We start from the raw sequence: 24,220 nt of genomic DNA on the forward strand, positions 1-24,220 counted from the left end.
CATTTTTATTTATTTCACACTTGGTACTACAAATCAAACAAAACAACCACATCTTCTGTCAACAAAACACAACAACCATGTGTGAAAAGGAGCAGGAAGAAGAAAATATTCTTATTAAACCCTGCCCCCTATCTACCATCGAACTTATATCACCGGTGGGCACCAAAAAAAATCAGGAACAAACTAATATTGACATTTCTCTCCGGTCGAATCCCAAACCAACATCACATTCATTCGCATTCTTCATACTGAGTTATCGTTTTAAACATATAACACTTTTTAAAACATTGTAAATTTATACAATTCTTTAAATTATAATGAAGTGAATTCCACAGTCTTATACCCCTAACCGTTGTGCTCATTAATCTTTGTGTAGTCCTGGCTAACTGATGTTTAAAATAAAATTTCCTTCTATTCTCTTCTCCCCTTGAACACATCAAAAATACTCTTTGTAACTTAAAAGGCAAAATATTATTTTTAGCCTTAAACATAATTAATAATGTCCGTAATTTCACTAAATCTCCTAATTTTAATAATTTTGATTCTATAAATAATTTGTTTGTATGTTCTCTATATTTAACATTATGAATTATTCGTATAACTTTCTTCTGTAATAGGTTTAAAGGTTTTATGGTATTCTCATATGTATTCCCCCAAACTTCAACACAATAGTTGATATATGAAAAAAACAAAGAAAAATATAAAATACGCATTGTTTTATAATTTAATAAATCTCTTATACTACCCAAAATATAAATACTTTTGACCATTTTCTTTCTAATATGTTCAATATGAGATTTCCATGTCAAATTCTCATCCACTATTACACCCAAAAAACGAAATTCAGTAACTCTTTCAATCAATTCTTCCTCTATAAACATAATGACTTTATCCTCCTTTACACGATTGCCAAATATCATATATTTCGTTTTTGTCAGATTCAAAGATAATTTATTTACATCAAACCATTTTTTTATTCTTAACATCTCAGAAGTCATAATTTCAACCAAGTCTTGCAAATTCTCTCCAGAGCAATAAAAATTTGTGTCATCTGCAAATAAAATCGAATTTAACCTTTTAGATACGTCACAAATATCATTAATATATAAATTAAAGAGTTTAGGTCCCAAAATAGAACCTTGAGGAACACCACATACAATCTTCAGTCTTTCAGAAGTATTGCCAAAATAATAAACATATTGCAACCTATTCTCTAAATAACTCATTAACCAATTCAATGCTACTCCTCTCACTCCATAGTTATACAATTTAGAAATCAAAATAGAATGTTGTATCGTATCAAAAGCTTTTTTTAAATCAACAAATACTCCCACTGTGTATTTATTATTATGTGTTGCAGATGAAATATCTTCAATAAAAGTCAACAACGCTAATGCCGTTGACCTATTTTTACGAAATCCAAATTGGTTTTCATGTATTAGTTGATATTTTTCAATAAAACTATCAAGTCTTTGTGCAAAGAGTTTTTCTAGCAATTTTGAAAACTGTGATAAAAGAGACACTGGCCTATAATTGTTAAAACTAGAGATGGACCGATCCGATATTACGTATCGGTATCGGTCCGATACTGACCTAAATTACTGGATCGGATATCGGAGAAAAATAAAAAAATGTAATCCGATCCATTAAATATCACGAAAGCACCTCACAAAACTTGCAACACGCCGTAACTCGCCTCAGAACGTCGGAGCAGTATGCATCACGTGATAGAGCAGCTGTGGCATGCGGGACCTGTCGGTGGTCTGGATAGCATGTGGAGCTTCGCTAGCAACCTGGCATTTCATCTCCGACAAAGTTATCCCCGAGAGAAGTAAAGCAAGTGTGTAAGTCCATCTCTGAATGTTTGTAAAGCATTCCCAGTTAAGCTTAACTAGCGACTGCCTCTCGCTCTCCGGCTGCTACTTCAATCTGAAACTGCTAATGATCAGCTGATCGGCTTTTCTGTTGTGAGTCCGTCTCTCTTGTTTGTTTTTGGTCCACTTTGCGCCAGAAAGAGCAAACCAGCGGCTGAACAACAGCAGCACGTTTAAGCTTGATAAGCTGTTGTTAGAATTTATTTAATATTACTTTCTACACCAGGATCTTTTTCTACGTAGCTGACGGCTGGTAACTGTGCAGGGGCGGATCTAGCAAAGTTTAGCCAGGGGGGCCGATAGGGCATTAACAGGGAAAAGGGGGCACAAAGACATACTTTTCTTTCTTATTCTCATTTAAAATGTCTAGCTTTTAATAAATAATTATCTGACACCCAAAGTTTTAATTTGATGTAAAATGAATAGAAGTCAATTACTGTATATAGTGACTATTAAGTCTAATATATATACCCTAGTAAGCTATAGTACATTTTCCTTTGGGAAGGTACCATCTGTGCAGTCTGCAATTTTGTTGAAGAAAGATGTTGAATCTATTTAATATTTCTTGAAAAATAATTGATTTCTGTGCATTTTTTTTCACACTGCATCAAATTAAGGTTGATTACGTTGATTAAGCATCATGAGGTGGAGCGTGAGGGGTGGTTCCCTATTTTTTATTTATTTATTTTTGTTGTTGCTGGGAGTTGGAACCCTATTAGTTAGGTTGCTTAATATTTACGCTAAGTACTCTTTAAAATACCAGAATAGGGAGGATGGTGTAGGTCTAAGTTTATTAGATTGATCAGTATTGCTGAACTATGAAATATTTTTTTTGTATACAGGTATAACAGAATAGCTTTAGTGTAGTTGTTGTTTTAAACTTGAGTATGAACTTGCAGACTTGCAAAATGCAGCAAGATATTTTAAAAAACAGTTTTGTTGATTAAAAAACACTATATCGGATTCATATCGGTATCGGCAGATATCCAAATTTATGATATCGGTATCGGTATCGGACATAAAAAAGTGGTATCGTGCCATCTCTAGTTAAAACTATGCTTATCTCCTGATTTATATAATGGTATTACTTTTGCCACTTTCATTCTGTCAGGGAATACTCCTGACTGTAGCGAAAGATTAAAAATATAACAATATAATAATAAAACCTGGTTGAAGCACCTGGGTCATACTGACACACGAGCAGCTGTGAAAATGACACAGGCAAGCAGTGGAGAGAAATAAAAACTGACGCAGCAGAGAATTTTGCAAATCTTTGCAGCACACGTGCCATAATTCATGCACCGAGTGATGCTGAAAACACAAAGCACGTGAGCACGATCCAACTACAGCAGGGACTAATGCCTACTCACAGTCGGGCCATCTGAAAAAGTGGCCAGCTATAAATGTAAAATCATCTCGAGCCTCTCGCACAGCTAAGTGGGGATATAGTAGACAGAGAGGCTATCTATTCATTTATCCTACTGGGTCAGTAGGCTCTAAGCCTGAGAGCCTCTTAGCTAAGAGATGCTAAATACCACAAACACAGAGCAAGAGAGCTGGCTAACCTCTCACTCAGTATTTACAGAGCTCTGCGGCAGAACCACGGCTGGAATGCAGCGGGCAGAGCAAGCATACAGAGGGATCCGTATGAGTTTCTGGGTCATCTAGGGCCGCTTCGTGTCGCATGAAGTCTAGACTTGGACCGAAAAATTCACCAATGGATGGTCTACGCTTAAACTGATTCATATTCTGAGAATGGATGGGCTCGGTGCCCGAGGAGCAGGATATGTATAGTTACACAAGCCCAACCAAGGTTAAGGGTCAAAACGTACCCACGAGCATGTTGCCTTATGCAACCGCCAAGACATCACGGTTTGTGGTAAAAAACAATAAGACTCTCCATCAGTTTTTTCTCATTTACTCTCATCGAGTTGTTCGGCTCTGAACTTAGCCCGAAGCAACAATCAGTAAAGTAAAGAGCAGAACATGGCAGCAGTACCGATGAGATCTCTTCTCACCCATCTATGTGTGATTGGCTGTCTGGCACTTCCCCACTGCACCTTCAGTACCTACGTACTGTTTTAATTAACTTCATACCATAGGGAGCAATTATGCAAGGCAACATTCAACTAATTTGGAACTGCAAATTAATCTCCCCTGAAGCTGTACAATGACAGGCCTATCTATGACCAGTGGAAGCAAGGATAACAGCAAGGATCTCTTTTTAAAGAGACTTTTTGTTTTAATAATAATGTTAAACGTCTATTAAAAAGGCATAGAAAGTTGTGAAGCTTTTTTAAGCTCAGTTCATATTTCACAACCACGCTAATATGTTTTTGCTCTAAAACACATGACTTTTACTGTGTTTACGCAATCCTGCATTTCAGAACTCCCAAAACTGAGACTTTTGGAAATGCTACTTCCTTTGTTTCAGTTTGAGAACTCCAGGATAGAGTTTTACTGGCGTCACACAGAAGCAGAGAGTATTTGGACAGAATGACAGAGACCGATGGGGTCTTAATAGTCAGTTTGTGTCCTGCATTTTCACGAGTTCACTGTACCTGAATGGCAGCTCACTGTAATAGACCGAGATTGCTTTTGAACAGGTGCTAAAAGCACTCTTGGGATAAAGATCGCTTCAGTTTTAAAAGCGTTGTTTTAGGAACAACTTGCATTTACGTGTTTGCAGCTTAAGATGAACAAGCAGTAAGCTCGGGATACATCAGGGAGAAAACAATTTACATACCTCGGCTTCCCTTGGGGAGCAACAACAGAGAGTGAAAAAGTAAATGGGGGGGGGGTGCAACGTGAGAGTGCGCAGCTGAGAGGAAACTGCAAGAGACGGATTGCATGTGTGAGAAAGGAAGCATAAGCGAGGGAGCAAGCTAATAAGAAAAAGGCGAGGGGGGGGGGGGGGGTTGTCAGACGTGAGGAGTAGGAAATTAACAGGGTTGCACTTGAGGAGGTGGTGAGAAGATGCCAAACAGTAGGGAGCGTCAAATGGGTACAGAGAAGGATCTCACATGTGATGCGAGTCAAAGAGGCGAGGGCAGGCACCCATCCTCTCCCCAAATGCCTCTCCATCTCAGCCTCTGTGTACTAATCTGATTTCCTGGATTATATTTCGGGATTAAAAAAAAAAAAAAAGGCCCAAGTACTCAATTTTAATTCCATCAGTTTGTTTGGTGAGTCACTGCTGCCGCATTTCATCATCCAACTTTGTTTTGCTCTTGTGTTGCAACACTCCATTTCTGCTGCTGATTTTTAAAACCCTGCAGAGCTAAAGAAATATTTACTCGGCGAGGGGAGCTAACAAGAAATGAAGGTTTGCCGCAGCTGATAAAAACTTAAGCACACGAGTCCCTTGTGTGAACGTAAACCTAAAATATGACGCTGCTGGACTAACCTCACAGCCAGGGTGATGGGGCTACAGGTAGCGCTCTGTTCCCCAGTATGGCTCATGAATGGCCTTCTTTGAGTGGTAAAGCTGTGCCAGACCTCTGCTGAAAATCTCTAACTCACAGTCGTAAGAAGTCACGGGGTGCACATATAGGACAAAAGTGCAAAAAATGCATACAATAATATTCTTATGGACATTAATATTGGAAAAACGACTCCACTGAATCCCTTCTGGTCAAGTTCTGCATCTCCAGTGTAACGACTGCGTGTGTCCCAGTGCTTTTGCTTCTAGGCTACAATCTCACCATGACACGATGATGCCAACATGCTTGCGGTTCCATCACAACAGGGACGTCTTTGGCGGCTAACGGGGCGTATAAACGAGCTCTCACTCTGCCAGAAGTTGCCCAGAGGAGCAGAGGGTCCGAACGCAGACAACAGCGCAGACCCAGGGCTGCACGATGACTGATGCGACGAGGACAGCGCCGAGACACGCTGAGCTGTCTGCTGTTGAGGTCTTTTTAGAACAGCTACAGATTGAAGTGAGGTGGTTACAAAAGTGGGATTCGTGGCATCAAATTGGTAGATTTTCTCATCTTCAGCATGGATTCCATCCACCTCATCTTATCTCACAAGTTTAAAGCAATTGTCAGGGAAGCATTATGGAGCTGTTTCTCGTTTCACTGCGGGGAAAACAGTGCGATGGATTTGTTGCTGCACATTGGAATCAAGTCACAGCGATCCTGTTACAGGGGTTTTTTCAGATTTAACACCCATTACACCCCTTTAGCCTATGGATTCTGAGTCTGTTTTTCACTGATTTCTACCTATTCGTCATGTACTCTCAATCACAGCATGAGGCGTTGAGATAATAATCACTCCAATCCACACATATCTGCTTATGCATTTATAGAATCTGCAGACAAGAGACAAGATTTCAGTGCCAGAAGCTTTTTCTTTTTTTGGGTTTGACTGCAAACAGTAAACAACCTGTAGGGAGAACTAAACAATAAATACATGCACCGGAAGAATCAAAGTCACAAAATCATCAGCTCTCCTTTGATTGGCATTTAGGCTTTTAATTACTTTGAGTAATGCATTTGGATCCGTTATTAGATTATGACCGCCGCACACAACAGGAAGCTTTGGGCCCAATACGTCCAGATATCCGCCGGCTACGCTGGAAGAACATTTGATATCATATTTTAATGAAATCAAAATTGATATACATCTCACATTAGCTGATCTACTCCACAGTCTTTCCTCGTAAGAGCAATTTGGAGACGTAATGCTTGGGAATGATGCACCCAGCCCCCGTGTTGTTTATCTACAATATTAACATACTTTCTGCGGTAATGAAGAAGAAGGGGAGCTACTTAGGGCCAAATCTTTGCAAACAGAGGTCTAATGTGGTCTAACGTCTTGTTTCTTGCCACAGGAGTAAGGCAGGAAAACAAAGCAGAAGGTTATTAAATCAGCAATGATGAAAAACTGATTAACTACTGTCTTTCTACCCAAAGAGATTGGATATCCAGCCAGTGCAAGGGGAGGAGTGACAACAGATTCTTCTTCTTCATTTTTTTTTTTTTTTTTTTTTTTTTTTTTGAGGGACAAGACTAATCAGAAGTTTGGGAAACAGCACTCAATAAAACGCATTGATTTGAAGGGGGAGGTCAGGTGAAAACCCACCGGAAGTGAAAAGAGAGAAGTGAAGAAGACCGCTTTAAAGGGTGTGAGTGAAGCTCATGTTGGTATCGCAGGTTCTGATCCGTTTTGAGGATAGCAGAGAGCTTCTGCATGAATCAGAGGCTGTCCGGCTTCTTCTCTCCCTCCTCTTGCCTAATCACAGGCCCGCGGTGTGGCCAGCGTGCAGGGTTGGAGTTACACACGGCGCACAATTAAAGCAGCTCTTTAATTGGGGGGGGGGGAGAGAAAACGTACAGCTTTTTCTTCTTCTTCTTTTTTTTGTTGTTGCATTTAGCCATCAGCAGCATGCACTTCCATCACACAAGCCGGGAAAAGCAGAGACCTCTGCTGCTTCTTGGCTGTATATCTGCAGCAAACACGCAACTTGCAGCATTGCTGTGCACTTGTTTCAAAAAAGGGGAAAACAAGAAACTAAACCGAGGACAAAGCCTGGATTTACTGGCACTTTCATTTATGCATCGCAGTTCAACGTGCATGTTAGAGAGAGAGAGCAGTGATGCTTAAAAAAAAAGAAAAAAGAAAATCAGAAAGAGCATGTCAATAAAATAACAGCGCCCGGAGCCGCTGTGAGGCCACCGAAAACAAAGTAGCGACAGGCAGGAGGAGAGAGCCGTGAGCGCAGGCACACTCGCTGCCTCGCTCCGGTGTAACGCACAGACACTCGGGCACGCCGTGGCGAGAGCGCAGCGAGCACACAAAAACACTGCGAGCCACCCCCCAGGAACATTTAGCGCCACAACGCGAAGGAAGTGAGACGGAATTTCAGCAACAACAACATTTCTGCAGGAAGAAGGAAACGAGGCTTTCACCAACCTGACGACGCGAGGACGCTTCTTCCACTAAAAGGTCCGGAGTTGTGTGTTGTGAGTGAGAGAGAGAGTGTGTGTGTGTCCGTGTGTGTGAGAGCGTGTCACTCACTGGTGTTTCCTCTCCCTCTCTCTCTCTCTCTCTCTCTCTCTCCCTCCTCTGCCGTAGAGATAGTGCTGATGTTTCCACTTCCTCTTTTCTTCTGCCGTCTGCTGGCTGGCTTGTGTTGCCAAACAGAGGATGCACGAATGCACGACAGCAGCAGAACTCAAGCAGTCACTGGTTAACAGGAGGAAGGGGACTTTTTAGTAATTATTTATTTTTTTACAGGATGGAAAATCGTCATTTCATTATTTTAGCCCCAAAGCTCAGCTCGGTTTGGTAAATAACAGTTTTAAGTCCAGTGCCAACATACAGAAAGGGAAATGAAAACTTTCTTCTTGTTTTACAGAGTATTTCTGAGTGGAAACCTTCACTCTGTAAAAGTAATCCTCTCCTCACCCCCCCTGTCAATTTATTTACCTAAACATGTAGTGAGGGAGTGTGTGGTGACAGTGGTGTGTATGGGTGTGTGTAGGTGTAGTGTGTTGGATAAGGATGCAAGAGCAAAATCACCTAACAGGAATATCACAGAAATGTGGAAGCTGAGGAAACAGGAAGCATCTTTTCTTATGAGTCCTTCAATAAATGTGCTATAAAGATCGATTTATCATCCCAAAAGCATTTGATATCAGTGTTTGATTAGATTAATTGCCAGATAAGCAAGAAGATGACCATCCCAGTTTGATTTTCGTTCATCGGTTATAACATTCTTGCACAGTCAAGCACACTTTCCGAGAAAATGACAACAAATTGTGTGTATTTGATGTATTTTCTTCTCTAATTTATGTTTGTTACTGTTTGTTTATATTCCTACAAGCAGGGCAATCAAAAACTGACATTAAAACCCAATATGGCTCACGTGTAAAATCATGTGTAGGCTATCTGGCAGTTATTAAAAAGAGTAAAAAAAAAAAACAGGCTGGAAGAAAACACTGATTAGAGAAGACAAGAGCAGAAGACAATAGTCTGTGTTGCATCATATACTTAAATGTTACTTCATGCTCTCGCTGATTTTCCCTGATGTCTTTTAGTAACTACGATCCTTAAAAAAAACACATCATTCTTGATAAAGAAGGGACTGTCTCCTAAAGAGGACTAAATGTACTTTGCAGTTCATCATTAATGACTTTGCACAGAGAATTTACAAGGCTGAAAATAAATACGCGCTTATTTTTCGGCTGAGAATAATTTAGGAAAAAATTAAATATTAGAAAGGACTTCTGCCTCCCCGAGTGAGCCTACACCAACATGACAAATGGTGGGCCTGCTACAGCAACGATTGAACAGATTATACCTGACAAACAACTCAAATCTGAAGGAGACGTCTTTTTGTTTCACAGTAACTGATGAAACAAAAGCAGATCGGCCTTCAGTCTCTCGGGAAAGGAAAGGCAAACGGGAACAGAGCTTTCAATAATTCATGGTTATTGAATGTCCTCCTGTTTGGAGGGTGGGATTATGACCTTCTAGTGTTACTTTATGTCTGAGGGTATAATGTTGCAGGCACTCTGTAAAGACTGCAGCATCTCCGAGCCACGGTGTCCCTTTAATTTTGATCGTTAATTACCTGCTGCGCTTGGTACCAGAATGAGTGGCATTTGTGGCTGAAAGAGAAAAAGAGTGTGTGTGGCAGGCAGCTCTGCAGCTCGTCCTCGTCTCCACTCAGCGGGAGCAGCAGCAGGAGGATTAATACAGGAGCCCTGTTCGTCCTGGCAAACAATCTGGAGCGACACACCCAGCAGAAATCTCTTAGTCCCTCATTCTGTTTATTTTTCTCTCTGCAAAAACACAGGATGCAAAGCTCGGCCCGTTTAAATGGCAGCCCTCGTCCTCGACTTCACACCCAATCTGACTCCATAAATAGGCTGCGAGGACAGGCACACCTGACCCAAAAATGTAAGAGGAAGAAAACAGATATTTTTATGAGTTTTTCAAGATGCGTCAACACATTTTGTTTTTCTGTGCAAGCATACAGATTTGACTCAGATAATAAATCTTTGTTTGACCTATGAATGCTGCGTGATATGTAATATGGTATGTAATATATTCTAAACAGCACTTACTGCTGCTTTTCTTTTGGGGAAGCAAACAAAAGCATTCTTTTATCCCTCTGTGTTATTTGCGTCATTTGGTCACTGTGACCTTTGGATCCCCGACTCTAACTCGAGAGGGCTCAAGAGCAAATCGAAGGGCTCAGAGATGAGGTCATATTTTCATCTTCTATTTCTATTTTGCCATATTGCTTTAAGACAGCCCACACTTCTAAAAAAGCATCACATGATGCGTTCAATCAAGTGGAAACTCACAGTGCAAGCCGGTAAAACTGCAGAGTCACTCTCATTTCTGGCGTTGCACTCAGAAGGTAAGCACTGGACTGATTTCTTTTTATAGATGTCAGTTGTCACTTGTGTAACTCGCTCTGATTTGGACACATCCTGTTTCACAAACAGCGGGCCAACCTCCGTTCATCTGCACGTCTGGTGTGAAACTTTAATGTCATATCAGATAACACTATCAAAACAGAGGGAAGCCTTGGTGCTGCTTAATTTTCCCTTTTGGCAAACATGGTTATTATTCATGAGTTAAGTGCAGCAGATCTGCTCATAAAGGTTTAATTGTCTACTTTCTTTTTTTCCTCCCATATTTTGGAAAGCAAATCCAGACCATAAGTATCTGAAGGGCTGCATATCTTTGCTTCAGATTTGATTTGATCGTTAACAGAAGACTGGTGTTCAGCAGAGAACGTCAAAATCAGATTTTACCTGCCTAAACACGATGCTCTTACCTTTAGACTTGTCTTCGTTCAAGCGGGCCAGGATTTAGGATCATTGTTTGTTGTTTGTTTCCATTCTTTTTAATGAAGCGTTGTCCACTGGGTTTCAGTGCATTTTGCTTAATTAGAGCACACAGAATGCTCATATAGACCACCCTGTTACATCCAGCAATAGACCAACAATAACAATAGATGGCAGCGTGCCAGTTCCTTTGGCAAGCCATACATGCTCAAACAGAAGCACCACCGAGTCTGATGATGAATGAGTGTTTCGGCTAGTGAGTCGTTCCTTGTTCTCTTCAGTTTGCTCTATACATGATTTGTTTTTGACAGATTCATGTTTTCTTTCAGCATCCCACAGAAATTGGATTCAAAATGATGCAGGGCTTTTTTTGTAATTGTGAGTCCTCCGAGGCTTCGAGGTCTTTGCTTGATCGTTGACAAGGACTCGTGACACATTGCAGATATAAAACAGGGTTTTCTTAAACACACAAATCCACTCATCCAGATAACTTTTATTCCGCTGTATAACATTTTATTATTTTCATGTGTTCACCTGCCATTTAATAATAATAATGTGTACTTTATTGATCCCCGTGGGGAAATTCCTCTCTGCATTTAACCCATTCACTCAGTGAAGCAGTGGGCAGCCATTGGACGCCCAGTGTGTAGGGACGGTCCCTTCCTCATGGGTACCTCAGGGTGGCCGTTCAGCGGATTCAAACCCCCAACCTTCCGATCATGGGGCCACCACTCTACCTACTGAGCTATCCCTGCCCTTTGTTGTTTCTAAATTAACCCAGCTGCCTATTTTGGGGGAAATAACAACCTTTAATGTCTGGAAATACATTATTAACTTCAAATTACAAGTTGAATCCACACACAGCTAACCTAAGGTCTTATACTACCAGGTTGAACTCCCTTTTCCCTTTAGGAGTGCTTTAATTCTACAAGGTGCCGATGGATGACAGCATCACAAAGCTGCAGATTTGTCAGCTGCACATCCATTTGGTCAATTGCCTGTTACGCATCCCAAAGGTAGAGTAAATTTATTGTCATGTTCAAGAAACCAGTTTGAGATGATTTGAGTTTTGATACAAGAAGCGTTATCCTGCTGGAAGCAGCCATTAAGAGATGAGTACACTGGGGTTATGAAGGGATAGAGATGGCCGGCAGCAATATTCAGGCAGGCTGCGGTGCTCAAATGATGCTCAGTTGGTACTAAAGGGCTCAAAATGAGCTACAAAATGATCCCTAGAACCATTATACCACCACTACCTGCCTGAACAGCTGATACAAGGCAGGATGGATCTATGGTTTCGTGTTGTTTAACAAATTCTGACCCTGTTTTTCGCAGCAGAAATCGAGACTCAGCAGATCAGGTAACGTCTCACCAGTTTTCTACTGTCAACTTTTGGGGAGCCCGTGTGAGTTGTATTTTCAGTTTCCTCTTTGCTGACATGAGTGGCACCCAGCGCGTTCTTCTGCTGTTGTAGCCCATCATTTTAAAGGTTTCACATATAGTGTCTTCAGAGATGCTCTTCTGCATAACTTGGTTGTAGCTACTGTTACCCTCCTATCAGCTCAAAGCACTCTGGTCATTTCTCCGTGCCCTCTGGCAACAACAAGATATTTCCAAGCAGAGAACTGCCGCTCACTGGATACTTCCTTTTTTTGGCCTGTTCCCTGTAAACCTCAGAGACGGTTATGTGGGAAAACCCCAGCAGACCAGCCTGTCTAGCACCGAGCACCACGCTATATTCAAAGTCACTTAAATCACCTTTCTTCCCCATTCTGATGCTCAGTTTGAACTTCACCAGGTTGCCATGACCACATCTAAATGCACTGAGTTGCTGCCATGTGATTGGCTGGTTTGCGCTAACGAGCAGTTGTACCCAATGAAGAGGCCAGTGAGCGTAGGCATGAATGAAAACACTATCCTAACAAACTGATGTGAACTTAAAGATGAAACTTGGCCCTTTAGTGTATTTTTTATTTGATCTGAAAGTGAATGTTGCAGAGAGACGCCGAGTTTGAAGAATGAAACATGCAACTGTTCCAATGCTCCCAATCTGGACTGCATGTTGAGGCTAAAACACAATCAGCACAGAGATTCGGGTCTGGCAGCCTGTCTGACCTGCACCCTGTCCAAAAAGACGGAGCGCTTTAATAAAAAGCCTCTCCACTGACCAAATTCTCTCTACGTGGCATAACCTCCCTCAGAGCTGCTTTCTGTGACTGCACCTCATCTGGGAGATTCATTGTGCTACTCAAAGACGAAGCGAGAGACAGGGAGAGAGAGAGAGAGAGAAGTCAACACGGAACAAAATGTTTCAGGGAAGCTGATTTATCCTCGTTTATTGGTCCAAGCGTCTAGAAAAAAAGAAATTTGCCACAGAAAGCAAGTGAGAAGAGTCAAGTATGACGAGAGAAAACTTGGATCTATGCTCTCAATAAGCAACTAAAACGCTCTCATGGCTGCATTATCTGTTACTCTTTGATGGAGCTGTAATTTCTCACAAACACATACAGTCCCCTGTGTACGAGCTATTCAGAAAGCCTAAGTCTCAAATCTAAATGGAAATCTTGCCTGCTTATTCCCTGTAGGTCTACTGTAATTGTCTCTGTCAGGGTCATTAGGAAGAGGGAATGTGTGTAGTTTAGAAGAAGAGAAGCAGCAGACTTCCTCAACTGCAGCTTAAAGAGTAATGCTTGTTTTAAGTAGCTACTGTTGGTCTGCATGCAAATCTGCTCCTAGAGAAGTCAATTTGAAGACTTCTTGATGGTAGCTGAGTACAGAGAGCAGGGATTCCTGTCCAGTGTGTACTAAAACTATTCAGTTTAAGTATCGTCAGACCGCTAGCAGGACAAGATCAAAAGAAAAATGTTGCTTGGCTATAAAGGTCACCCCATTACTGTGCTGTGTAATTTTTAATGGACAGCCTCTCTGTGAAGTTTCTAAAAAAACAAAACAAAACAAAAAAACATCAAGTCAAAGGCAACATGAGCTATAGAGTCAAAAACTATTATCTCACATGAAGGCCAGACAGTGTCGGAACAATCACATCCCTGAATCGCCCACCTGGAAACACTCATCCGGTTTCGGGAAGGAGTGACGCCCGGCGACAGCGCCCATGACACATGACAATAACTTTGTGAATTCCCTGAAATGATCCCTTTCTCACAGACTTTGTCACTATAGAGCTGGAATGTTTCTAGAGAACCTATTATGCTCATTTCCTGTTGCACATTTTTATGCATAGACACCACCAGATTTTCTTTGCATTGAAGTTTAAAAACATTCATTATTTACACCATACTTGGTGCAAACTCTCAGTTCATTCGCTGCCTGAAATGAGCCTTTTCCTCTCTCCTCCTTGCTTCGTTTAAGGCTTTTGATTTGATGTCTTTCAGGTAGTTTGAACAGTAGGTGGGTGGAGATTCTGCACTCAGCTACAGCTGTGGTCTACGACAGGGTCATATTAAAGACATCCCCTCTCACAGAAATCATCAAAAAACAAAACAAAAAAACCCAAACAACAACAACAACAACAACCCTGTCCACAGAGCAGGGGCAGAGGGAATCTCCCCTTTTTGTCAGTGTAAAGAAGTTGGACTACACATTTAATCCCTCAGATATCTTAATAGAAGAAAAGGGAAGTACAATTTCAAATGAAAGATCTGTCATCAAGGTCCTGAGTTTAATTCCACCATCAGGCCGGGGTCTTTCTGTGTGGAGTTTACATGTTCTCCCCGTGCTTGCGTGGGTTCCCTCCAGGTATTCCGGCTTCCTCCCACCGTTCAAAGACATGCAACTTGTGGGGATAGGTTAATTGGATAATCCAAATTGCCACTAGGTGTGAATGTGAGTGTCTGTCCCTGTGTGTTGGCCCTGCGACAGACTGGCGACCTGTCCAGGGTGTACCCCGCCTCTCGCCCTATGACAGCTGGGATAGGCTCCAGCGCCCCCCCGCGACCCTGAAAAGGATGAGCGAAGGGCTGGATGGAGATCTGTCATCACGATTCTTTGGACTCGGAATTGTAAAAAATAAATGTCTAAGACTAGAGAAAAAGTTCTGATACTTCATTGTTTCATAATCAGTTTTTAATTCACAGAAAGTTTTCTGTTATGGTTTTATTCATCTTACTGTGGACTCATTGTAATATATAAATTTAAAAAAAAAAAGAAAAAAAAAGGGAATTTCTATTGGAATTGGTGAAAAAATGGGAACTTTTCTGTCATTTAGTTGTTTATTTTTGACATAATTACTTTGGTGTTGTATGAATGCTCATGAGGAAGGATTTTAGCAGTAGGAAATGCAGTAAAATGTATTAAAATACAGTGAAATTTAAGCCCTCCTTTACATTTTCCAAAGCCATCCAGTGGGCCGGATGGGAGTTCTTGCCAGGCCGATTCTGGCCCATGGGCCTCACATTTGAAACCCGATCTAGAGCATTGCAAAGCCTGATGGTTATACTTAAAGATGCCTTGAAAACTTTAGTACTGCAGTGCATGTCTCTGTATACGACTATACAGAGATCTCAAAAGATTCTTTCCACATTTCTGTGGCTTCCTCAGAGCACATAAGCATATTCCAACCTCAAATCTTTCCAAATGTTTATGTACAGTCACAAGCATTCAAACATTTTGGCTCGTGTGGAAAAACATTCTAACAGCACCCCAACGTTTACATTTTTTCCACCCATTTTCATTTAATGCACTCTACAATCAAAGTTTTTAATAAGAATGCAATGCCAGAGAAAAATACAATCTCTGAATATGACCTTACCAGAATCGATGTAAGAACATTCTCTTAAACCAGAAGGCTCATTCCATACTCGCTGAAGAGTCACTGCCCATGCAGCAAATCCTTTTTGACAAACATATGTACCAAGGCACACATTCATACTTAAGCTGCTGTTCCATCGGACTCTGTGCCGACAGAGAGGACGTAAAGGCGAGTTGTCGCCCTGGGGGGGAAAGAAATGTGAGGGAGAAGTCATCATGCTTGGTGCATAAACAGCTTTTAACCTGAGGGGGAAAAGCTTATGGGGGCGTCTTCAGGGTGCAGGTCTCGCTGTGCTGCATTTCAGTCTCTTTCCTTTTTTGTGCAAAACACGTAATACTCAAGTTCGCGTATCAGCATGCCCTCAGTCTGAATCGGAGGAGTCATTAGTTTTGGACTTGTGCTTTCGCTTCCTCTTGCTCTTCTTTTTGTCTTTCTTCTTTTTGTCCTTCTTCTTTTTCCTCTTCTTTCTGGGATGGTGATCAGAGGAGGAGGATGAAGAAGAGGAGGAGCTGTCTGAGTCGGAGGCGGAAGAGGAAGTGGTGTCCTGGAGCAGTTGCTGCAGCTGCTGGATCCTACAGACAAGGAGGGAAGGCAGGAGAGAAGAGGATGTGGTATTTAAGTCAAGTGCAGGGAGGAAAGTACAGCCGAGGCATACTGATGCCCAGGTTGGCAAGCATCTCAAATGTCACTGAGCAGCACACTGTCTTTGTCCCAGTACCAGCATTTCCAGAAGGCAGAGTGAGCCACGTGCCCGCTTGTGGTTGCGTATTTCTAGTAATGTTAGCAACCCTGTCCAAGTAACAATTAAAACTTCAGGTCTTGGGCACATATTTAGTTTTCAATTAATCTTTTTTAAAAGGTGTCCATTATTGCTTAAATCCAAAATGGAGGAGACAATAATGACTTCATCGTCAATTTTGTTTCAGGCATTTTTAAATGGTTTCTTCTAAGTTTTTTGGGAAGTCTCACAGATATCTTTATCTTTACCAAACAAGTAAAACTCATTTTAATTTAAATGTTCACTTTTGTTGGAGTGCTCAGTTTTGTAAGAAAATATTCTGCACACACGTATGATTTGGGGTTTAGTTTAATAAGAACACAACAAATCTTAAACTACTATGGAAACATTCAAAAAGACTTACATATTATTATATCTTTAGCACCTGCATGCTTCGATGTATTCTCTTTTACATGAAACACACTGAGAAGACAAGTGCATCACAAATGAAGGCTCAGACTCACAGAACTGAGACTACTGGTGTCTCTAGCTGCTTTCTTAAACTGGGCTAGGCAGCCAATCAGACAACACAGACTGAAGGGCAGGACTCAAAGAAAAAAAAGTGTATTGGAGGGCCCTTCAGTGATGCAGGACTCCCTTAGAAAAAATACACAAGCTCTAAAGGACTCTAAAGCAGAGTGGATGAGAAGAATTAGAATAATCTTCAGAAAAATTACAATGTCTTTGTCTAAACAGTCTAAAATGTTCAAAAAATAATCATCAGAAAGAAGCCAAAACAGCCATGTTTTAGTCTACATGTCTACATGACCTTTAAACTGAGGTGCTAAAACAGCTTTTTAGTTATAATTCCTTTACTTGATTGTGCTCACACTAAAACCTGCAGTACACAGAAAGCTAGGAAAAAAACAAAAAACAAAAACAAACAGGATTTAAACGAGACCATGCAGCTCTCCCCTCTCTCCTCTAAGCCAATCACACCGAACAAGGCCAAAGACTCCTGTCACAGAGTCGGTCTTCTAAAGCCTGAACCATCCAGGTGGTGATGGTGGTGCTGGTGCAGGAGGTAAGGTCCTTCTAAAACAAGCTCCACTGCAAGATTTTAAAAGGTGATTTTGGGCTACTTGTCCAGTAACACCAAAGACTTCCTGCACATCCTGGCTATAATTTGGAACAGAATTTGTACTTTACAGATTTAACAGTGTATCTTTAATATTTTGTGACTTTGGGTTACAAAACATTAGATGATGGGTACACTGTGGTCATAAAGAGATGGAAATGCCAACAATACTCAGGCAAACTGGATTTCAATGACGCTCATCTGGTACTCAGGGACCCAAAGAAAATATTCCCCCACACCATTACATCTCCACCAGCAGCCTGATACACAGCAGGATGGACAGGTGTACCTAATAAAGTGCAGCGGTTTGTCTTGTCCTCAAACAGACTCAATTTCTTGCTGCCTTGTACCAGATACAGAGTAGAGTTTGTGTGTACTGACGATGTTATTGGAGGAAGAAAGAGCTAGCAAACGTTGTCCACAGATTTCCACTGAGAAATTGCTTCAACTGGGCATCAACACTATGTCTGCAAAAGCCCATTTCTTAGAAAACAATTGCATCAGCTTGAGACACACTGCGAGAATAAGGCTGAAGGACACTGCTGTGCTACGATCAGTTGTGCGTACAGCAGCTGACAATTCAAGTGCAAAAAAAGACAAATGGCATGTGTGAATTATCACCAGAGTAAATTTAATAAATAACATGAAGCTAAGCAGGATATTTGTGCTAAAGAAGCTGCAGCACGATTAGATTTTGTTATCGAAGCACGTGTCAGAGTACGCTATTCAATGTCTGGCATAAATATTAGTGTTCATACTGCATTTCTGAGTCACGCTGTAACACGTGAGCAGCAAGGTGACAACAAAACTTACACGGCTCCAGTAGAATCCTTCTGCTGCAGCGTGGTACGGCACTTCTTTCCAGGGAAATTTGTCCTAAATGGACTGTAACTCTGAAAATACCACCCCTCTTTAGCTTAGTAAGACTGTTACTGCTTCACGTCAGGCTCAGCCAAACTCTGGAGTGAATTTCTGAACAGGATGGCGGCTTCAGATTTTGTCCCCTATTTCTTGAACTGAAGCGGTGCTCTGAGAGAAAAACGTCATCATATTCAACGCAAAAATGTGGCCCCCCCAAAAAACTATTTGGGCGACATATATGATAAAATTAAAAGTCATACACTCAAATAATAAGCCAAAAAGTAATTCTAACAAAAAAACAAAACTCTCATTTCCTAACTTCTTCATCGTTACCCAATTGTGACACAAGGCTACCGCATCAAGCACAATTTAATAGACAGCACCTTACATGAAATTAGAAAGCAGGCTGGCAGAGGTTGGACTGTTTCACTCCCCTTTCAAAGAAGATGCCAAAATGAATGTGGCACAGACACGCAAGTAAGACTTCAAAGCGCCACTGGCCTTTAAATAACCTTTTTGATATGCATGCAAAAATACACAAGCATGTGTGCGCGCACAATCGCGCACGCTCTTCTTCCTGAACTAGCCTCAAATTCAAACATCCCGGTGTCAAACAGTATTTGCTAGAAACTGGAACAAGCAGCCAGCAACCATGAGAGACTTTCCAGGTCATCTGAGATTGTCCCACTCCAGCGAGAGGACACAGTGGAAAACTGAGTTTTCAAGTATATGATCTGAGTATCACGAGTGGGTCCTTTAATAGCGGTGGAAAATTATGAGTCTTTCTCTGGGAAATTAACATGCACACAGCAGGAAAATGACTGTACATACCTGGTTTCCTTCTCATTCCTTTTGTTTTCCCGAATCAGGTCGTACATTGGGTCTTCGTGTGCCTAATAAAGTACACAATGTCACACAAAAAGAAGGTATGGTGCTACAATTCACACTATATCCAGGAACTATACATTCCAAACTGTGTTGTGTCAGCACTTTTAGGAATATCGAGACAATAGAAGGAAGGAAAATATGACACAGTTGCATTTATGGTAATCATTGCAGGGGCTGAGCGTTCCTGCAGCGAGCACTGTTTCATTAAAAGTACACTGGAACGAGCTGTGTGCAGAGATCTGCTGCCCACATGTGTAAACTAAATCTGACCTTACTTAACTTTAGTCTCAGACACAAACTGTCTCTGTCATAGCTCCACGACATAAACGCGACTACTAACTTTTTTCTACTGCATTCACGCATTTTTCTACTGCAAGGAACCGTGGGTGGGCCAACCATTCTACAGCAGTAAACAAACTCACCACTCTGAAGTGCTCCAGTTTCTGGTTGCCTGTGATGAAGAAAGGACACTCCCGATCACCTGTCCTGTGGCCGTAGCGCTTGCACCTCCAGCCTTTACAAAAGGAAACAAAAATCATTGTTTGTCTAACGAATCAGACATTTCACGTACATGGCAGCAGAGTTGCTATTAAACAGACGTCCCACGTAAAACTGATTTTCCTCATCTCAAGAACTTTAGTTTGCCAAAATAACCCGAACTCATGGTGCTTTCAACAGTAGTTCGATAGAATATGCTCAGTGTCATGGTTATCGCGAGTTGCCATAAATGACTACGCAGATGCACCAACTGGTCACCAATCATGTGGCAGCCATCATGTGCATTCAGACATGCAGAAATGATCAAGACAAGCAGCTGAAGTTCTTAATGTGTTTGAACGTGGCATGATTGTTGGTGCCAGATGGGCTCGTCTGAGTATTTCAGAAATTGTTGATCTACTGGGTTTTTCCCCAGACAACCAGTGTTGGGTCTGAAAAAAAGGGAAATATCAAGGGATTAGCAGTTGTCCTTGGTAACGTGCTTTGTTAATGTCAGAGGAGAATGGACAGACTGCTTGAAGCTGATAAGAAGCCAACACTAACTCAATAACCACTTGTTACAACCAAGGTAAAGTTTACAAATGCTGGTGAAAAATGAACAGAAGAAGATTGGAAAAATGTTTCCTGGTCTGAGGAGTCCTTCTGCTGCAACACTTGGTCGGGTTCAGAATTTAGTGCAAACAACACAAAAGCAGGAATCCACCCTGCACTGTTTCAACAGTTTAGGTTGTTGTTGGTGTAATGATGTGTTTCATGTCTTCTTATGCACACTCTGTGCCTCTTAGTACCAACTGAGCATCATTTAAACGCCACAGCCAAGCCGATTATTGTTGCTGACCATGTCCATCCCTTCATAATTACAGTGCCCATGACAATAATCTCAAACATGCCAATCAAGTCATTTACTCCATGTAAATTTCACGACATCCCAAAGGCAGACTTTGGGATGTTGTGAAATTTACATGGAGGATGATCAGCCGCAACTGTGACATTACCACGTCAACATGGTTCTCTGAGGAATGTTTCCAGCGCCTTGTTGAATCTATGGCTACGTTCATGTATACTAACAAGGATTTTTCCGCATTCATTCTGAAAAAACATTTCGGTCCACATGAAAACACCAAAAACAACTTCAAGTGGTGTCAAGTGCTTTCCAAGCGAACATGTGGTGTTATAACCCCAACTGTACAGAAATACTGGCCAATCAAAAACCTTACAAACAATAACATGGCCACAGTCTGACGTCAAAAAGTCGCACACCTTTGATGTTGCAAGACAAAAATCCCCATTTTTGTTGTCCATATGTAACCGCAGAGTTACTGGAAAGCCTCACCCTGAAAGGAGCTTTTCAAAAGCTCAGTTTAGGCATCTAAAACTGACCGAACATCTAAAACTGACCAAAACTTACTGAAAAACCTACGTATGCAAAAATCCCTGTGTACATGTAGACAGCCCTACAGCATGATGAATCAAAACAGTTCTGAAGTCAAAAGGGGTTCCAAGCTGGTATTAGCAAAGCGTACCTAATAAATTGACTGGTGGATATGTATGTAAGCCCAGTCTAGACCACTCATCATCTAGCTAATAAAGCAAATCAAGGACAACTCAAACTGCATTAAAAGACACAAACTGTAAAAAAAAAATCCTGAAAGAAATATTATTTTATTAAATTGGATTTTGTTGAACAGCAGTCGGCGAGGGACGCAACAACCCCACGCAACAGCAACTCAAGAGTCGCACACGAAAAAACACGCTGCTCATGATGAGGCGCCTGATTATCAGTGACAGATCATCTCAAATTCATTATCACTTTTTCTGCCCTGAAAACAAATCAGCAATTTCTATCCAAGTTTCACACCGATTAACTGCTCAAGTGGCAGCGTAGCATCTGTGAACGACTTGAGTGTTTTTAATGCGAGTCTGCAGGAATTCTGTTCACCACGTAAAAGAAGTAATTTCTCGCCGTTCCTTTAAGCAGGACGACAAATGTACAAGTTTTTCACAAAGGATTGAGGGAAAAAAAAAAAAGACACAAACACCACTTTTTTGTTTGCGTGTGCATGTTTGTGTCTGAGCTCTTGCTGTTCGCAGCATGAAAATGTGTGGGACGAAAGAATGAATGGACACTGAACATAATGACATTCATTGTTTTGGGAAAAACAGACAGAAGATAATCTCTGCAACACCAATTATTAGTCTTCGGTCCATCACTCTTGTCATAAAAACAATAGACACAGTGATAAATGTCAAGTTCTCGCAGTTAACATTTATCACCTATCATAACTGCTGCCTACTCACAGTGGAGATTTACTCCCACCTACAGTTCCAGACCTATAAGTGCTGCTGGTACCTCACTAATAAACCGTACTCAAAACATTTCCCAGCATCCATGTGAGCTTGTTTAACAGATTTTTAATTTTTCAAATAATTCATTTTAAGTAAAGAAGCATGAGAAATAAATACTATCAATAAGATTACAATTTCTGTTACAGATAAAAATATTAATAAGGAGTGGAATGGCTGTACTTGAAATCATTTAGGTTCTCAGCAAACCACATTTCAAACATTTATAGGACTTGCAGACACCCTGTAGTGTATGCACTGTAAATTAAAAACATAAACTAAAGGACTGAAACTTGCCAGGCCAAAAACACTGCACAGCTCTAGGAGATTAATAATGAAAATATGTTAGAGTCAGCACTGAAGACAAGCATAAAATTTTAAAATAAACACGCTGAAGTGAGCAGCTGAGTAATCACTACTGTCATGTGTCTTATGCCCCCTGTTCTAAAGGCAAGAGGCTGCCTCCTGGGATAGATTTCCTTCTGTTTGCCTAATTAGCAATGAGTGTCACCTCTGATATCAACACCTAACTCCTGTAGCTGTGAAAAGATTCCCAAGGGATGTGAAAAACTCAGTTAAAGACTGCATTTGCATGAGCAGAACTGTAAACAGCATGTTTATTCCCGTCAGTGCAAACTCGGGCACACTATACTCACACTGCATCACCTTCACCTCCCTCCCTAGAGGCATCCACAGCCCTTTCGTGGGAGCGTGGGCCAGGAAGCTTCTGGCTTCTTCATTTCCTGGTTCTGCAGGGATACAGTCCTCTGGTTTTTCTTCATGCTCCTGCAACACAAACCGATCACTGTCACCAATTCTCACGATTTGTCTTTACCTGAAAAAAGCCACATGTAATTTACTTCTTACTCTTAGCTGTCTATTACTGCGAACACGTTACCTTAATAAATCCCGGTGGAGGTTTCTCATAGCTGCATGAGAGAGATTAAAAATGGTTAGTATGCTGCCAAAAACATTAAAACAAAAAATAACAACATGAAGTTGCTGCCCCTCGCTTACTGCGGATAAGCTTGATCAACTTGAAAATGGGTGTCAATTAAGACGCATTTATAATTCATGCACAAGTTTGCGGGATTAAAGAGGAAAAGCCAGAGTGAAACTGGAGTTACTCACAATGTCTCGATGTGTTTCAGTTTCTGGACTTCTTGGCTGACTTTTTTCGTGTGCTTCTTCAGTTTCTCCAAATCATCTTTTGGTATCTTGTCCCTCTTGTGGTGTCGTCTGTCCTCCTTCTCTCTTGCTCGCTTTCTGTCCGACATCTTGCTTTGAACAAAATGATCACCCGACAAAAAATACCGTTGTTATTAAAAGTGCATGCGGAGCTTTTACGTTATTAATTCCATGAAGATGAATCGTGCTAACATGCAGCTAACTAGCAAACGCCGCTCCAGCGCTTCTGCACTTCCTGTGCAGTCAGATTCGATTGTTAAAGTCCGGCGCCACCTGCAGGACACCGGCGGTAACACAGGAAGTGCGCCTGGATTCTCTTTCTCTCTCTTTTTATTTTTAAACACAAACGACAGTTTCTCTCAGCCGTAAACACTGATAAAAATGTTTATTCTTCCCTTATTGAATCCGTTTCCCAACCCATTTTCTATGATTTTCTAGTTTGGCAGTTTTAATCTTAATAACAGGATACTGGAAACAAAATGTCACTGTATGTTTTAGATCATCTGTGCCTCGTTTAAGTGACCTTTAACATCAACGGAACAAACCATCAGCGTGCGCCTTTAGCATCTTTTCATGCATGTTGCGTTTCAAATGCTTCCATTTGAAGGTAAAGGTTTGGCTTTCCTAAAAATTAGTAATAGATTCAGATGGCTCCAATCTGCTTATTGCGTTATTAAATAAATTTTGAATAATTTGAGTCATGGTAACATCGGAGTTCATTTGGATCTAAGTTTTAAATATATATATTACGTCGGACTAGTGTCTGCAAAGCCTTTTCCCCCATGAGGGCATTAAAGATCTCTATAAATACATTCTTTTAAAACTGCATTTAGGCATATAGACATGTTCAAGAGGACATGATGGCATATGTCAGAAGCTTCCGATCCACTCGTATTTTCCCACAGAAGAGTTTACTGACAATAACCTGAAAAGGAGAAAATATCCAAAGAGTATCCAACCTGGCACTAGCAAGGTGTACCTAATAAAGTGGCTGATGAGTGTATTTATTTCGTTTTTTTAAGCTAATTTTTCTAAAGTTATTGATCACACTTTTCTTGCAGCCACATCTTAGTGTCTTAAACATTGCTCAGTTTCTAGATTGTAGGCAAGAACTGATATTGCATACTGAATACC

General features: G+C 41.1%; 2 protein-coding genes across 2 annotated transcripts in view; both read right to left on the reverse strand.

Moving 5' to 3' along the window:
• The window catches only part of elmo1 (engulfment and cell motility 1 (ced-12 homolog, C. elegans)), a 106,953-nt gene extending 99,009 nt beyond the window's left edge, over positions 1-7,944 (reverse strand). Inside the window, exon 1 of the mRNA XM_085261337.1 lies at positions 7,794-7,944. The gene's annotated coding sequence lies outside the window, so the exon portion shown is untranslated. The remainder of the gene's footprint in view (positions 1-7,793) is intronic.
• A 6,805-nt stretch (positions 7,945-14,749) lies between these two features.
• rp9 (RP9 pre-mRNA splicing factor) lies at positions 14,750-23,349 on the reverse strand. The gene is made up of 6 exons (XM_085262747.1): positions 23,030-23,349; positions 22,797-22,827; positions 22,555-22,684; positions 19,480-19,571; positions 19,001-19,062; positions 14,750-16,024 (listed from the first exon to the last, which is right to left on the reverse strand). The coding sequence occupies exons 1-6, from the start codon at positions 23,173-23,175 to the stop codon at positions 15,814-15,816; spliced, it is 672 nt and encodes a 223-aa protein (XP_085118873.1). The 5' UTR covers positions 23,176-23,349; the 3' UTR covers positions 14,750-15,813.
• Between the last annotated feature and the right edge of the window lie 871 nt (positions 23,350-24,220).

Source organism: Mchenga conophoros, linkage group LG22 (assembly GCF_057382185.1).
Source record: "Mchenga conophoros isolate Kocher_MC1m ecotype Shallow Benthic linkage group LG22, M_conophoros_male_GT1.1, whole genome shotgun sequence".
In the NCBI taxonomy this organism is placed as follows: Eukaryota; Metazoa; Chordata; class Actinopteri; order Cichliformes; family Cichlidae; genus Mchenga; species Mchenga conophoros.